This window comes from Bombus huntii, chromosome 2 (genome assembly GCF_024542735.1).
Source record: "Bombus huntii isolate Logan2020A chromosome 2, iyBomHunt1.1, whole genome shotgun sequence".
Taxonomy (NCBI): domain Eukaryota; kingdom Metazoa; phylum Arthropoda; class Insecta; order Hymenoptera; family Apidae; genus Bombus; species Bombus huntii.
The window spans coordinates 9,121,302-9,137,196 of record NC_066239.1 but is presented as its reverse complement, the minus strand read 5'-3'; the positions used below and the strand labels follow the sequence as shown (position 1 = coordinate 9,137,196).

The 15,895-nt window shown below is 33.8% G+C and overlaps 2 protein-coding genes across 2 annotated transcripts in view; one reads left to right on the top strand and one right to left on the bottom strand.

Annotated features, from left to right (window-relative positions):
- LOC126878062 (uncharacterized) overlaps positions 1 to 15,895 on the bottom strand; it is a 246,413-nt gene that overhangs the window by 191,307 nt on the left and 39,211 nt on the right. The window lies entirely within an intron of this gene.
- LOC126878069 (chymotrypsin-2-like) lies at positions 8,643 to 13,108 on the top strand. Its single transcript, XM_050640496.1, has 7 exons — positions 8,643 to 8,727; positions 8,967 to 9,028; positions 9,125 to 9,219; positions 9,386 to 9,527; positions 9,634 to 9,747; positions 9,824 to 9,967; positions 10,255 to 13,108. Exons 1-7 carry the CDS (start codon positions 8,676 to 8,678, stop codon positions 10,396 to 10,398), a joined length of 753 nt encoding a protein of 250 aa, XP_050496453.1. The 5' UTR covers positions 8,643 to 8,675; the 3' UTR covers positions 10,399 to 13,108.

The window sequence follows — 15,895 nt, the reverse complement described above, 5'->3', positions numbered from 1 at the left end:
CATCTGGAGTTCGCTGATCGTTTTTCGCAGGAATTGTCAGTAGAGATTTTTTAAACATATTTTTTACGAGTTTTGACCTTACGATCCGTATCAAAAAATCTCTGTCATTCCATCGTCCATTGAATAGCGTTGCTGGTTAAGTCGTAAAAATTTCACCTGGCAACATCATCATTTAATTTTAACATTACTTTCTACTATTTTGTACTATTTTATTCGCGTTTAATATTCGCCGAAGACAAACGCATCTAATATTCTCCGTTGCCCATTATATCGCGTAATATCATCTTTATCATGGTTAATATCGCGCCAGGATTCCAGCAGACACTCAAGAACAATCAGAACTTCTGAGCTCACTGTCGCTTAATTATCTGTCACAACCTATTAGCACCTCTCGCAGAAACTACAAAGTACACACATAACGCGAAACACACAAAAGAATCTTCGTGCAGCCAGCCAGAGCAGGAAAGAGTGTCTCTCATCCTCCCCCTCGTTCCCCCTTTTCTCTGTCTCGTAATTCGCTTGTACACTTTTGTCAAGAGCGCTCATTCTTCTCGGGCAACCGTCGAGAGTTGACTCTGTCTGGCTTATCCTACAACTGGAATATTAATGAATATGTCGCTACACAGCCGAAGGAAAGAGTTGCCCCTTTCAAACGCAACAATAACAGCACCGTTTAAGAAACTCCAGCAACGCGAGCCTGCAATTGAATGAGTACACGCATCTGCAAATAGACGCAGATAGGAAATGTCGTATTCTCCGACGTAGAAATTTGTTCTGATTATTCAAATTACTTGGCTATTTTACCCATTGACACATTCGTAATGAAGCATGAGAAAAATTCATCAAATTATTAATATTTATCTTTTAGAAGAAATCAAAATTATACGTCTTTTTCTATCCGTTAATAGAAGCGCGAGAAATATTATTTTTTAAGTGGCTCATTCTGAATGTTCCGTTATTTTATTAAAGTAATCAAGAGTTTGCATTTTAACGAGAAGTCACATTAATTGATATCCTATCTGAAATAATCAAATTACAAGAAAGAATAGGATACAAGCATTTCGTATAGCTTTAAATAAATAATACAGAGATAACGATGAAAATATCTTTAGTCGCACTAAGTTAGAAACAAATCTTGGTTGAAGGAGCCACTATCAGTGAGAATGAAACCGGGGAACAATGTTACGTCATCTAGCCACCCTTGCCTTTCATGCGAAGAAAGAGTTGGAAGAATCTGAAAATCTCAGACTTAAAAGAATATTCCAACCCCAGTAAAATAAATACGTTCGCGTTGCTATTGTGATATCAATCGATCTTGATCCAGATAATCTGATTAATGGAAATAAACGTAGAAACTTCAAAGTTCCAAACTAAGTGCATAGAATATTGTGAAATTCCTATCGATAGGAATTTCGAGTTCTTGTAAAATTGCTTTCGGAGAGAAGGACGGATGTTTTCGTAAATTTAGCGATAATTGTTGCGGGTTTCCCCAGAGTTCAAAGCTCGAGGTACGTCGCTGTGTAAAGGCCACGATTTCACGGTAATATTGCGGGCTACGTGGAATCATTGATAGGGTCAGGACACGGGGTCGTCGATCGCAGGTGAATCCTGTGCCAGCGGTTCTCAAAGCGGGTCCTTGCCGTGCTCCGATCGATCGGCCTTCTACCAACACGAGTAAACATTTCCCCCACGTTGTCTGTTAGGAATTCGCGATAATGGGAGACAGCTTCTCCGGAACAAGCTATCATGGTCACGTTTAGTGACCCTAAGACGATTTCCACGCGAGTACCGTCCCCCCGGTGCGTCTTCCAATGCATTTTTCTGATTTCATTGTTACAAATTTCGTGAATCTTTGATTAGACCATTTTATGTGAGCTAACATTCTTGTAATATCTAAATTGAGATTAATTTCCTTTTTAATAAGAATACATAGTGTACTCTTTCGTACCCTTATTTTATAAATTATGTATTTTCATAAATTGAAAGATAAATTGTAGAGTAGCTAATTGCACGATTATACATATATATTATACTTGAATGCAATAATTATATATTATTAGTTGCGCTGATGAATGAAGAATGATTCATTTCCGAAGTACGCAAATCTGTGCAAAATTCTTAGACCATTTTTCGAAAGAAAAATGTTTCATTCTTTCGTTACTCGCTTTAATTTTCCTTATTTCCACTATTTCTATTGAGACTACTTTATTCGAATAAAAGTTTCTTTGCTTTCGTTGCATAATCTATTGATCCAACCTTTCAGTTCAAATAATTTAAGATTTTTATACAGTAGTTATGTTAGATTTAAAAGCCGAAAACTTGATGACTTAAAAAAACACGATAATGATTATAAATACATGGACACGTTTTCGTTCGTCGTTACAGCTATTAATCTCACGAATATGCATGTTTTCCATATAATCAAAATGTCACGTCGGATATTTGCGAGCGAAAACACGCAGTCCGCGAATTTCGAGAAATTTTTGTACATTTCGAACGGCTCGTTCTCTCGCGAAAGGGGAGAAGTGACAATTTATAACCAAAAGTAGAGCTGTAATTTCGCGAAATATAAATTCCACTTTCGTGAATGAAATAATGACGCGACGTGTATTATCCGTTCAGCGACAGACAAAAGGAGAAAGTCCAGGGAATTAAGAACGGAGGTTGGAAAAACGGAGTGGCATGTTAGCTGATTCAATCTTCCGATCGGAATTTCGAGGAGAACGTGAGACGAAAGATTAAAACTGGAGAGACGAAAACTACTCTGCGTGGAATTAGAATGAGAGAAAAAGTATGTAATACGTCGGGACATCGGACAGACCACGATTACCATTTTTCCAATATTCATCTCTACCTTCAATTATTTCTACGTCAAGTTTAAACAGACCCTTCTTCGTGATAAAATATAAATCACGAAACGTATATCTCCTTCACTATTTCCTCCTGCTTTTAGATTTCTCTTAAAAAAACGATATTAACAGAAGATGCAATTTAAAGAACTCAGAATCTTTCTCAAACAAAGTTATATCTGAAGGTATTTAAAACTTGAAATTTTCTTCGTACGTATAATTCGATTATATATATATATATTTAAAGTATATTAAAATAAATACTAAAAAGGACTTATACTTGTACGGAAAAGATGTGAAGATATTTTCATAGTATCATATAACATCATATAGCAATATCAAAATATTTAAACTTCCTTTCGTAACATGTCCACAATACGTAACAACAATTATTACTTTATAGATTATTCGCATAAAAAGATCAAGTTCGAAGAGAATAGAAATATTTTTCAACGCGTACATTAATCCTTTTAGACGAACACACTATCACCTGTATCGAAAATACTATTCGTTATATATATTAACTAATATTATTAATTAAAATTACATACATACATACATTAACATGATATTAACTCGTAAATTAATTAATATATTTACTCAATAAAAAGACATCGTGAAAAAATATATTCAAAAGTACGGGCCTTAAAAATAAGTAGGTTTTGTTAACTAATTAAATGAGAAATTCTTTTGAAACTGGAAAGAAAAAATTTCACCGACAACTTTTGAATCCTATAATATTCGAGTTTTTAAATACGCATCATTATGGCTAATAGTTAAGGAGAGGAGAGAAGCGAAAAAGCAGCTGGAATTCACTTGTCTGACGCTCGACCACATTGAAATATCTCATTTAGTCGAGCAATAGAAGGACGCGATAAGGGAGATTTAGCCGCGCGGAATGTATAGGTTTAATGACTTCACGAACTGACGCTAACTTATGTTATAGGGATGGGGATAATTGATGTAAAGTTCCTTAACTTCGTGATGCACTTCCGGTTACGCTCTACGTAAGAGCTGGAGAACTGTCCATTCTTGCTAACTCAAACGAATGATCTACAAATTCTTTGGCTTTTTTGTTACTTCACCATTCCTATTCCCGTTTGTACTTTTTTAAATTGGGAAACTTTTAAAATGCATATAATAGGAGATTTTATGACAAAAGAAATATTTTATTTCATGGCACAGTGCATCGTAAAATTACGAAAAAAAAGGAGAGAAGAGGGAATTGAAAACAAATTTTCAAAATGTTGTCGTTCTGTTACAACAATTATAACTATTTATAATATCATAATTTTCTTCCTTAATATGATTGCGAATTAGCTATAGGACAAAAATTGTAATCAAGTAATATCGTTTTATCAAATTCAACATGCACACCAATCAATAAAACAACATTTTCTTTCAGCGAGTAATCTAAAGCTTTAACTCGATACTATACGTCTGTATCAGTTTCGGTCTTCTTCGTCGATTGGAAACAAGGCAAGCCGTGATGCGTTTTATCTATCAATCTTTCAAAAGCGAGGCATCAAACAGCGAAAAATGCGAAATCAATAACTCGTGCGACAGTATACATAAGCATTCAGTTCACGTGAGATATCAAGCTGTCACTAGCGCGTGATGAAGGAACAGAGCAACTCCACGAATTCATGTTCCAGAGGTAGACAAATGGAATCGTTCCATTGCGAAAGCCGATGTCCCTCACGCGCCTGTGTGTCACTTCACGTTTCATTCGCGCCAATGTAAAATGTTTTCCTTTACAATTAAAACGTTTTCCGCGTTTTTCAGAACACGACTGATCGGTACCGTGTCGACATATCCGTTTCTCGTATTTTGCACGGGCTAAACGTTTGATTGGATGGAAAAGAAATGTTTCCATTCGTGATATTTTTTATTTGAACACTGATAACGAATTAATTCAGTAATGTTGTATTCAGAAGTATACGTAAAAGAAATTCGCATGCTACTTGAATAAACTTGTTAGCCAATTTCAGCTGTATTGTTTAACATAATTAACCGTAAATTGTTAAGAAAATTATTCTCAATCTTTCAAGTACAGATACATTTTCATAAGTCGTTCTTCCCAAATGCAAAAAATGAGAATAAACACATACTTCACGATATTTTTGCTTCTTCGTCTGTTTACGACAGGTATTTAGAAAAGTTAAAAATGAATATAAACAAAATACGAATGAAATTATACGTCAGAAACAGTAGAATTTTCCGCAGATAGATTAAAAGCTAAGAACGTGCATTGTTTTAAAGCGGCAGAAAGAATGTGCCTCTCAAATATAAAAGATTCGCAATTATTCGATGGATTTCGTTATCCAGACTACAAAATAAATTTGGAGAATCTACTATTTCTACAATTGCAGCTAATACGAAAGATAAACTACCAATATAGCAAAGATAAATTTTACTTTGATCTTCGCTATTTTCTTCTTACTGTCTTTTAATTAAATTTCTCTGTATATTACAAATTTCTTCGTAAAGTCTGAAATAAACGAAAACTGGGTTTTCAAGGAAGATTGATGCCAACCCTTCTCGACGGTTATGTGCGTAACGCCGAATCGCCCTAAGCGTTTGAAATCGTTCAATCGTCATCGAACTCCGCAGACCTCGACATTGCCCGTTCGATTTCGATCGAGCGAATGGCACACGCAATTTTACAGCGTTTCACGATTCTATTTCACCTGCTTTATTCACTCTTTATCGCAATTTCGCTAGAAATCGACGTTTCGAAGCTACCACGATAAATGTTCCACGACGAGTTCTCTGTACCTCTTGGCGTAACCCGCGGTATTTAAATCAATGTCAATTTACTGTTACCTAATTCCTTCCTTTAAATTCTTTTCTTTCATATTCGCTCTATGAAAACCGAATTGTGCAAACGAAAATTTTGATCACAGAGGAAACAGAGACGATAAGTCACATTTTTTGTTTTTCATAGGAGGATGAAAAAAGAAAAATATGATAGATATGTAAATACATTCTTTTGATTTTCTGATTTAAACGTCAAGGGAATTGTAATATGAAAAAGAACTTATAGGAAAATTCTTAGCTTTAAAATGATACGTATACAATGCTACATCGATTAAGCTGTAAATAATTATTGCACAAACAAAGGTAGAAAATTGATAAGATTAAATTGTATAAAACTATACGAAAATAGACACTAATGAGATGCCAAATTTAAAAAATTTGTTCTTCGTTTTGATATGACGCATTCAAAATGATCCATTATAAGCTCATTCAGCACATTCGAAACATTAAACGCGAAGCCTAACAAGCGATATTTTTCTCCTGTGATCTTCAATTGCCTTATTACACACGCGTCGATGTCTATGTTCTCACGTCATTTTTCCCCCTTTCGCACAATCAAATGGCGTAATCGGTGATATAATAATTTTCCGACGGAGCACGTAATCGATTAAACGAAGCCGAGGGTGTCGCACTTGCGCCAATAATTTATTTCCTCCCTTCATTTTTTAACGACTGCAAGCCTCGAGGAAAAATGAAGGAAAAAGGCAGAGAAACGTGCTCCGACGTAAAAACTTCTACCTCGTAAAGAAACGTTTAAGAAGTTTACTTCGATACCTTCATATTGCTAATAACCTCATGTATGAATTTAAAGAAAATATTACGATTGATAGATATTGGACGACATTTCATTACCAGTTTCGATAAAAGACGGCGAATTTGTTGTCAAACGTTACTTCGTAACTGTATTAAATTTAATGAATTTTATCATACGCATTTAAATTATTATTTCAATGGTGCTGCAGGATTACTGTTAATTTCCTCACAGCTGAAAATCCAATAATGCTCGACGTATCATTCCTGAGTTCACGCTCTAGCAATTTGGTGCGTCTGAAAGATGATTACGACTGTACGATTGGATTTATATATTACAATGCACGAGATCTGCATATTCACTAAACTAGAAGTAATAAAAGCAATTAACATATATGCAACGATGTTTTATCATATTGGATATAAATTATTTTCAATTCTTCTTTAATAATTTTTATGTAAAATTAATATAGAAGTAAAATATTATTTTAATAAAAACGTTACTTCTCTATGTTAATATAGATTTTATGTTTCGTTCGATCCTTTCCTCAATTCTCTTCGTACGAATTGGCAAAGAACATTGATAAACTTTCTGACTGTAAATACGTTCGAAGCTCTCAGACCTAATTTCTACTCTACCGAAAAAACAATTTTAACAAATTGCGAATTACATAGTTGGCTTTGTTAAAATTGTTTCAGCATTCTAACGCACTCGGTGCATCATGTCTGAGTTGGGTTCGAGTTAAACTTTCGTAATCCGTACTCTTCCGTAAAAGTGTTTCGACGCTTCGCGAATATCGTAGCTAGTTTCACGAAGGATCTGAGAACACGTTAATACTCTTTGTCAAGGCTGCACGTCTGAGTTAGATTTCAGTAAAACTTTGCCAGATGTGTTTCAATACCTCGTGAACGCTGCAAGTCATTTCATCGAGAATCTAAGAATACGGTAACTTGTATCTTAAAACCTTACACGTTAATACGTTAACGCTAGAATAACCTGTCAATTTGACAAGTTAAAAATTTGTTATTGCTACTAAAAATATGTACGCATTTTCAACAAACTTAATATCGCAGCTGGGAAAATTAATGTCACTTCTATGCAGATGGAAATATAATATTTATTCTCGTCATTTCATTTCAATCCTGTTAGCAATTTTCACTTTGAGTATGTTTGCAACTATGGAAATTGAAATTCCCAAACAAAATTTATTCGGTATGAAAGAAGGATAATATTGCGACGGCTCTTTTGTAGAATAAAATGATTACATAAATCCAGTAATTTTTATTTTAAAAAATGTTGTTCTACTTCCAAGCCTTTAGAGAAAAATTAGGTCAGTAGCTTCAGTATTAGATACTTTCTCGTCTATATGAACTTCTGGAAAAATGGTTCCTGATAAAACACTAAACAATTTTAACGTTTCAGAAAAGTAATATCTATGCAAACTACATAACGCGAAAGAAAGATTTAAATAAGTAGAAAGTAGAAATAAGTTCTAAATTAGAATTTAAATTCCCATATCCTCTGCACCAATCTCTTCAAACGTCATCAATGTAGCATAAAATTCCCGGCGAAACTAGATGAGAAGCGTCGAGATACTTTTTCAGAAGACACGATTTGCGTGTATATACTGTACTTAGAGACACGTGTCTGCTAAGCAATTCAGCGATGAAAACTCAAAAATCGTTGATAAGCGTTTCTTTTTCGTTTCAATGAAAGAGTAAAACGATTGCTATATAGTAGTCCTGTTTTACGGCCTCTTCCTGCCTTTTCTTTTCTACATACGTGCCATTTAACACGTCTCTCGAAAACAAAGCAAGAAAAGATTTTATACACGGAAATCTGTCTTACGTCACAGATATTTTCTCGGTTGCCATTATGCTCTGTGATGAAGATTACGCGACTCGAAAATTGTAAAACCAACAGGTGTTGTTATTTGTCAATACAATATATACATACATTATATTATATGTTATTATATATATATTGTTATTATCATATGTATTATATAATATTATAGTCTATATTTATATCATATTATTGTCATTATTATACTACGTTTATGTGTTATCTATATTGCTTATCTAACATTATCTAACTTCTCTTGAAAGAATCATTCTTACGAATAATGACATACCTGATATGATGATGATGTGCTGATATATCTAATGATTATTGTAAATTTATCTAATCTTTAAAATCAATATACATATATATAAATGAAAGGCACATTGGAGTAACATTGCTCAGAGGACAAGATGGCGAAATTCAGTATACTTTTGCTTTTACCTTTGATCGCTTTGACAAATGGTAAATATAGTCGTACAAATATCTTCCATGATTAATACTTACTACTATACTTTAATGTTTTATAAATAATTTCACTATCCTTTTTTTAGAATTGTACAGAATTCTCTATTATTCTTTTCAATAATTATAATCTTTTTGTAAGTTCACGAAGTTATATTTATAACCATGGAATTTTATAATATTTTATTTTCCAATAGGATGATATAATTTTATGCTAATTATTACTGCTATTACCACAGCTGGACCCACGCCAAGAATCATAAACGGAAAGGTAGCGAAACCAGGTGAAATTCCTTACCAGGTATACTCCAAATATTTCTATTTTTCCTATAAGATATATTTCATGAAATTATTCAAGACAGAAGAAAATCTGTAAAATGATTTCAATTGTAATCAGGTGTCGCTGCAAGTAGCAAAAATTATGTTTCATTTCTGCGGCGGATCTATTCTCAACGAACGCTACGTTATAACTGCTGCTCATTGCGTCACAGCGTAAGAAAGAAACAACAAATTTATTTCTCTTTTCAACTCGATCGACATCGACGAATTATCATAAATAAATCAACTATTTGTTATTACTTAATCGCCTAGTAAACCACGAAATCTTCATACAGGTAAATAATAGAGAATCCTCGATTAAAATACGATTTCACTACAGGCTACCGGTGGAATTGGTGGTAGTTGTTGCCGGTGTAGTTGATCTACGAATGCCAACTTCGAAACATCAGATCGAGACCGCTTATGTTCATGAAAATTACAATGCCACAGATGCCTATGCGAACGACATTGCTCTAATCAAGGCATGTAATTTTATTACGACACACACATATGTGCAAATTCTTTAAACTCGAAATAAATGCAGACATTCGAGTTACGATTAAATTAATTAGAAAGAATTTCGTACAGGTGAAAAAACCTTTCGTGAAGTCTAGTTTAGTATCTTTCGTGCCCATGCCCTCCCCCGGAGAAATCGTCAAAACTAACGCTCCAGCTATAGTTTCTGGATTTGGTACACTCACGGTAATTTCGATCGATATGACAATGAATTTTATTAACGCTAACTACGATATTTATCATTTTTAACTATAATTTATAGTATGAAGGAAAAATGACAAAGCTTTTGCACTGGGTGGATATCAAAGTAGCTGACCAAAATTACTGCAACCGAATGTATAAGAACGTTATCCACAACACACAGCTCTGTGCGTACGATAATACCACTGTGAAAGGACATTGCGATGTAAATATTTCAACTATCAATTTAATAACTAATCTTCTAATTACATATTCTTATACATTTAGACTGCGGGTGTTCATACATTTACAGTGAGTTTAAAATTGCAAAAACCCATAGAATGCACATAATATACAAAGATACGTAAAATTGGTCGAAAGTGTCGCATTTTACATAAGTAAATTTCTCCTTAAGTTCTACTTCTCTAACTAAATAAATACAAATGCCCATGAACATTCGCAGTCTAATTACTCTATTTATAGTGAAAACAAAAATTGAACGTGTTCTTTTAGGGTGATTCCGGTGGTCCTTTAACAGTGAATGGAAAACTTCATGGAATCGTCTCTTGGTCAAAGAATTGCGCGAATGTCGTATATCCATCGGTCTACACGCGAGTTAGCTCGTATCTTAATTGGATAAATAAACACGCAGTATAATAGATTCGCAACTTTTTAAACAACGCACGATATTGCGATCGGTCAATTCATACTCTCCCTTTAGTTAGATCGTTTTTGAACAAAAATGTTCCTTTCGGAACACATTAAAAAAATTACGCGGAGTCTTCGTCAGTAGAAATTATAGCACGAACGTAAAGAACATCATTTTTAAGTTGAAATGTTGATATTTTAAAATTTTAAAGTTTTCAATTCTCATTTATTCGCACTCAATAGCCCGAGACGTATTATAAACTCGGAATTTCCGAACGGTTATTGGAAAACACATGTAATAGCGCAAGCTGCCAAAGTCTATGACCTGGAGGAATACCGCGACCTTTCCGAAAAGGTGAATACCCGCGTAAGTTCAGATAACGCTGTACCCGTATCAGAAGAAGACACATCGTTGGCGTATGGAAGGGTGCGAGTGATATTCAGATCAAAGATCAACTATCGTTTAGCAAGTATCAACTCGCAATTCAGTTACAGATACCCAAACCCTTGTAAAATCGCTAAGTTTTACCTGTATCAGATATACAGTACATTCGTTTTAAATGTACGCGCGTGATTATTATTCTACGAGTACATATACAAGTGATTATTAATCTAGGAGAACATAGTATCAGAAATACTTGAAGTCGTTTGATTTCGTGGGGTAAACTTAATAAGATATTTCTGTAGAATCTTTACTACAATTAGTTTATTTACAATAAATGGATTAAACAGATGTTGGTTAAACAGGAAACAATGGTTGTTTAACGTGTACTAATCATAATAACGTATTATAATTAACACAACTAGATAGTTAATTTGCAACTCTCGTCACTACGGATCCAACGCCCTCTCTCACGCGGACCACACTTTCTCGACAACGCTAGTGTCACGACTGGTACACTTCAAAACTGATAGACCGATGACAGAGATAAAGATGTGGCGGCAATGTATATGACCGAAGCGAACTGCCTAATGAGCCATCAATATCCCAACGGTGCTTCCGCCGAATGTTCGAGAAGAAGGCGTGCGTGGCAACGGTCGCGGACGCCTAACAAACGCGTGGATAGTAGGGATATTGAGGGGTGACAAAGGAAAAAGAATCGGATCCGATCGAAAGTCGAGTTGTAAGAGCTTCAGTCTTGGAAAGTCACGGCTGGAGTTCGGAAGTAAACTGTCTAACTATTAGTATAAACAAGGTGTTAGCAAATAAATTCTCTCTTTCTTCATTTTCATCTTGGATTTCTTTTTTATTTTACGTGACACTAGCAACACTATCTCCCTGACTTCTCGATTCACACTCTCTGGCTTCTCAACTAACGCTCTGGCTTTTCAACTGACATCGATTGTTAATTCGTCTTTGTCTCTTAGCATCCCTTTGTCTTCTGTCTTAGCCTCGCCACATACGTGTTCCGCAACCGCTCGTGGCCAGGGTTATGCAGACCTTCCTCGCGAAACTATTCGATTGAAGGACTGACGATACATTGTCGAGCCTGTCGACACTTCGGCTTTCTCGCGACATTGTTTATAGTTCGCCCGATATCTCTTAGGTCTTTCGTCCACGATGCTACATTTCAATATTTTTTTATATTCTTATTTGAAGAAAGAACTTTTTAAAATAAAACCATACAATTTTTATACGCAACTCGATAACTTTTTCTGATTCTTTATTGAAGAACAAGTGTTTGTATTTTTCCTTGTCTTTCATACGATAAGTTTTGCAAGATTGAAGTTAAAATATCTTTTTAGCTAATCATTTCTCGACCCAAAGAGATTAATACATTTTTGTAGAGAATTAAAAAATGCATTAAGTTGTGTGTGAAAGAATGTATGGTTCCACTTAAAAAAGTTATGTTAGGATTGCAATTTCTTTAAATAAGAATGTAAGAAAAGATCGAAATATCTTGTTAAGTTTCCCCCATGAAGTCAGACGACATCCGACTGAAATATTTTTTCGTATTTCTGATACAAAAATCACGTGCATATATTTCAAACGGACACACTGCGTGTATATTAAACTATTCGTCTGTTATCAATTTACGAGTAGGTTCGATATTCAATAACAACAATGTAATATTCACTCATGGTTAATTTTGCGTGTTCGCGTTTATTCAACGTTAAAAATCACTTTACTTATGAATCTGAATGAAGTGCAAAAACTTGATAGATTTTTTGACTCGTGAGATAAACTATTTATAGTTTATGGATATTGAGATTTCTTAGCGAATTTAAGTTTTAAAGAAATGAAAAACCATAGAGAAGGAGCAAATGAAAAGATCAAAAGAAAGATCGCTTAAAAAAATAGAAATTTCGATTCTCCTGCAAGAGGACAATTTCAGGAATAGGATTCTCATTTTTATTTGGAAACTACCATTGAAAAAGCACTATGGCCGATTGGGATCGTAGACAAACTGAACTAGTCGATTGTATTTCGGTGGAAAACCGAAACGCGAGCCAGTGCAAACCAGCGAAATGGTGCAATGTAGTCATCCAACCGAAAATCACTATTCGAAGACATTCGAGCAAATATTCGTATACAATGGTTCAGTTCGAAGATTATCGAATTTCAAAGATACCTTCAACCTGCCATTTATCTATCAAACATATTTATATTTTACTTATATTATTCAAAAGAAAAAATTGATTTGACAACAATTTTGTATAAATATAGATATAATGATAAATGTTTCGTTAAAATACTACAATAAAAGTACGAAACGAATTATTTGATTGATTTGTTTGCTTTCGATATAATATGTAATCGAGTGTTAACGTGAACGATAGATAGAACGGACAGGAATTCTTTTATCTTCAATGTCATTAGATATCACACTACTGGAATTTTTTTCTCATGGAGTAATTTATAGAAAGAAGTTTATTAGTCATCGAAAATTAGCATAACGGATTCATTAAGATCTCGTTGCTTCTCGAATTTTCGTGTCTCAATCTCACTTTCGTTTCAATAAACAAAAAAGCTTTTGGTATTTTGAAAAAATCTTAACGCATAAAATTGTTAGGTTTAAACGAAAAGTTTCCCTATGAATGACAACTATGCGAGTAATTTGAATAAGTAGGGTCTAAATTAAAAATACAATCTGAGAAGCTCCCTCGAGAGAAATACGTAACCCTTTCGATCTATAACCCTTTAAAAGTTCATTCACTTTTGCGGAGAAGGTACATGGATTGAACGATTCACAGACATTGAATGCTTTCAAGCCGCATGATGAGAATTCGACAAAAATGCTGTTCAATCTTCCGTAAGGGAATATATTTATTTTCTTAAGAAGAAACTCGTTAAATCTCTCTCGAAGAATATAATTGAAATCCGTCATAAATGCTATCCAAATTCCTATAAATTAAAGCTATGATTATGTAAAAGCAACTGCGTTTATAAATTCTATAATTACTGTACACTTCTAGATTAAGCGATTACTCAATTGTCCATATTTGAATAAAACAAGAGTAACAATGTTAAATGTATAAATGAACTTTTTGGATTATCAAGAAAACTTCAAATCTTATCTAATGATATATATATATATATATATATATATATATATATATATATATATATATATATATAATACATCGTTCACGTTATTCCATAATCAATGTAGAATGCTTCAATTTAGAATGTTAAATTTATTTTACGTTATACCTATATAAGCATTCTACGTTGATTATGAAATAACGTGAACATTTAATCGGTGTATTTTTTTTAAATTGCCAAAAGACTAAGAATTTACAGTAATTATTAAAAACGAGTAAAATTAAAAGCAATGGAAACCGTAAGATATTAGGTTGTCCAAAAAGTTTCTTTCGTTTTATGAGGAAATAGTAGACGCACAACGTTTTTAGTTTTATATTATTTTGTCGAATTACGTACGATCCATTTTGTTCTGTTGAGATAAACACCGCGACATTTCACTGACTTGGTTTCACGTTTGTATAAAGGTGCACTGTTGTAAAAAAAGAAAAAGAAAGAAAGACACTTTTCGGACAACTTAATACTTGGTAATACATTTCATATCGTATCTATAAATTATCACAAAATGTGTTGCTTATATTTATAAATAATTACAAGTGACAAGGAGCGGCGTTTAACGTTTTGTATTATAACAAGTTCATGTTAAAAGCAAACTGTCGTTTGCGCGGAACGTCTGTGATTTTATAACTCTGCTGTTTCAGTACATACGTAAAAACGTACATAATAGTTGAAGGTACACTGTTTTTATACTTTACGATAGTTCAAAGACTGTAGTAAAATTGCATACAATTCTCGTACGCGTTTACGAACCTTTATTCTGGAAGAAAGTACCTTAAAGTATACTTTTCATCATCGACGATGTCGTCGGTAACTTGAGCCAAGTAAAAAGGAGTCTAAAAACACATTTAAATTTGACATTGTTATAAGTTCCTGATGAACATTAAGAAAAGTTAAAAATCGGAAATTTATAGTAAAATTATCATGTTCATAATGATACACGTATAACGCATATTTATTAAATTAAAAATCAGAAAAGCCATGAAATCATATGAAGGAAAGCTTCGTGGCAACATCAAAGCGGATGAAACGTGTATTCTCGTTTTATAACGACGTTAAAACGCGTTAAAAGAGGAAATTATCGAGTTCCGTGACGTTTCACCAAACTCTTTTATAACTAATAAGTACGTTAAACTAATTTTACGATATTACTGGATATTGGATTCGCTGGAAATATAATAAACATAATTTGCCTCTTTTATTAAACAAAGTAACATAAGTGATTCAAGTGATTTAACATAACTTTATATTAGGAAGTAAAACAGGGTATATATTAGCTTTATATATTTAACAAACGATCGTTGAACAACAACATATGGTTAAAATTAAAAGTTAAGAAAGACAAGTTAAAATTAAACCGAAATCTACTTAAAATAGTTAGTGAGCGAAACAAATGTCTGCTCAGATTTCATTATTTTAGTAACGTTCTTAAAAACGTTAATTCGCGTAAACATCCGCGGTCTGACACGATAAATTCGAATTAAGGAGACAAAACCAAGAAAAAACAAAAGCTACACGTAACGTTCGAAACTTCATGGCGAACGCTATGAGTTACAAACTTTCTCTATATACTAATTAAGAAAGTTCGCTGGCAAAGTAACGAATCGGAGGATCATTTGTTTGCCAAGGAAAAAAAACAACGAAATGGACGGAAGCTATAGAACGGCTCGGTGCAACAGGCAACTGATCGGACTGGCATTTTCCAATGTTTTCCTCGTATAAATTCAAGCAGTTTGTACTTAACGCAATGGTGGTCTTAAAATAAACAATATCATGATTTCTTACAGTTCAAGCTTCGTTTCGTAAATACTCCGCCGCGACAATATCCTCAAGAGAGTCATGCGTAATTGTTAAGTCACAGTACGCATGAGAAACTTACTCGTCCGTATTTATAAGGCTGGTTCAACTTCAATTACATTACCCGCAAGGAACTTATTTCCGCGTGTTTATTCGGCAACACGCGGA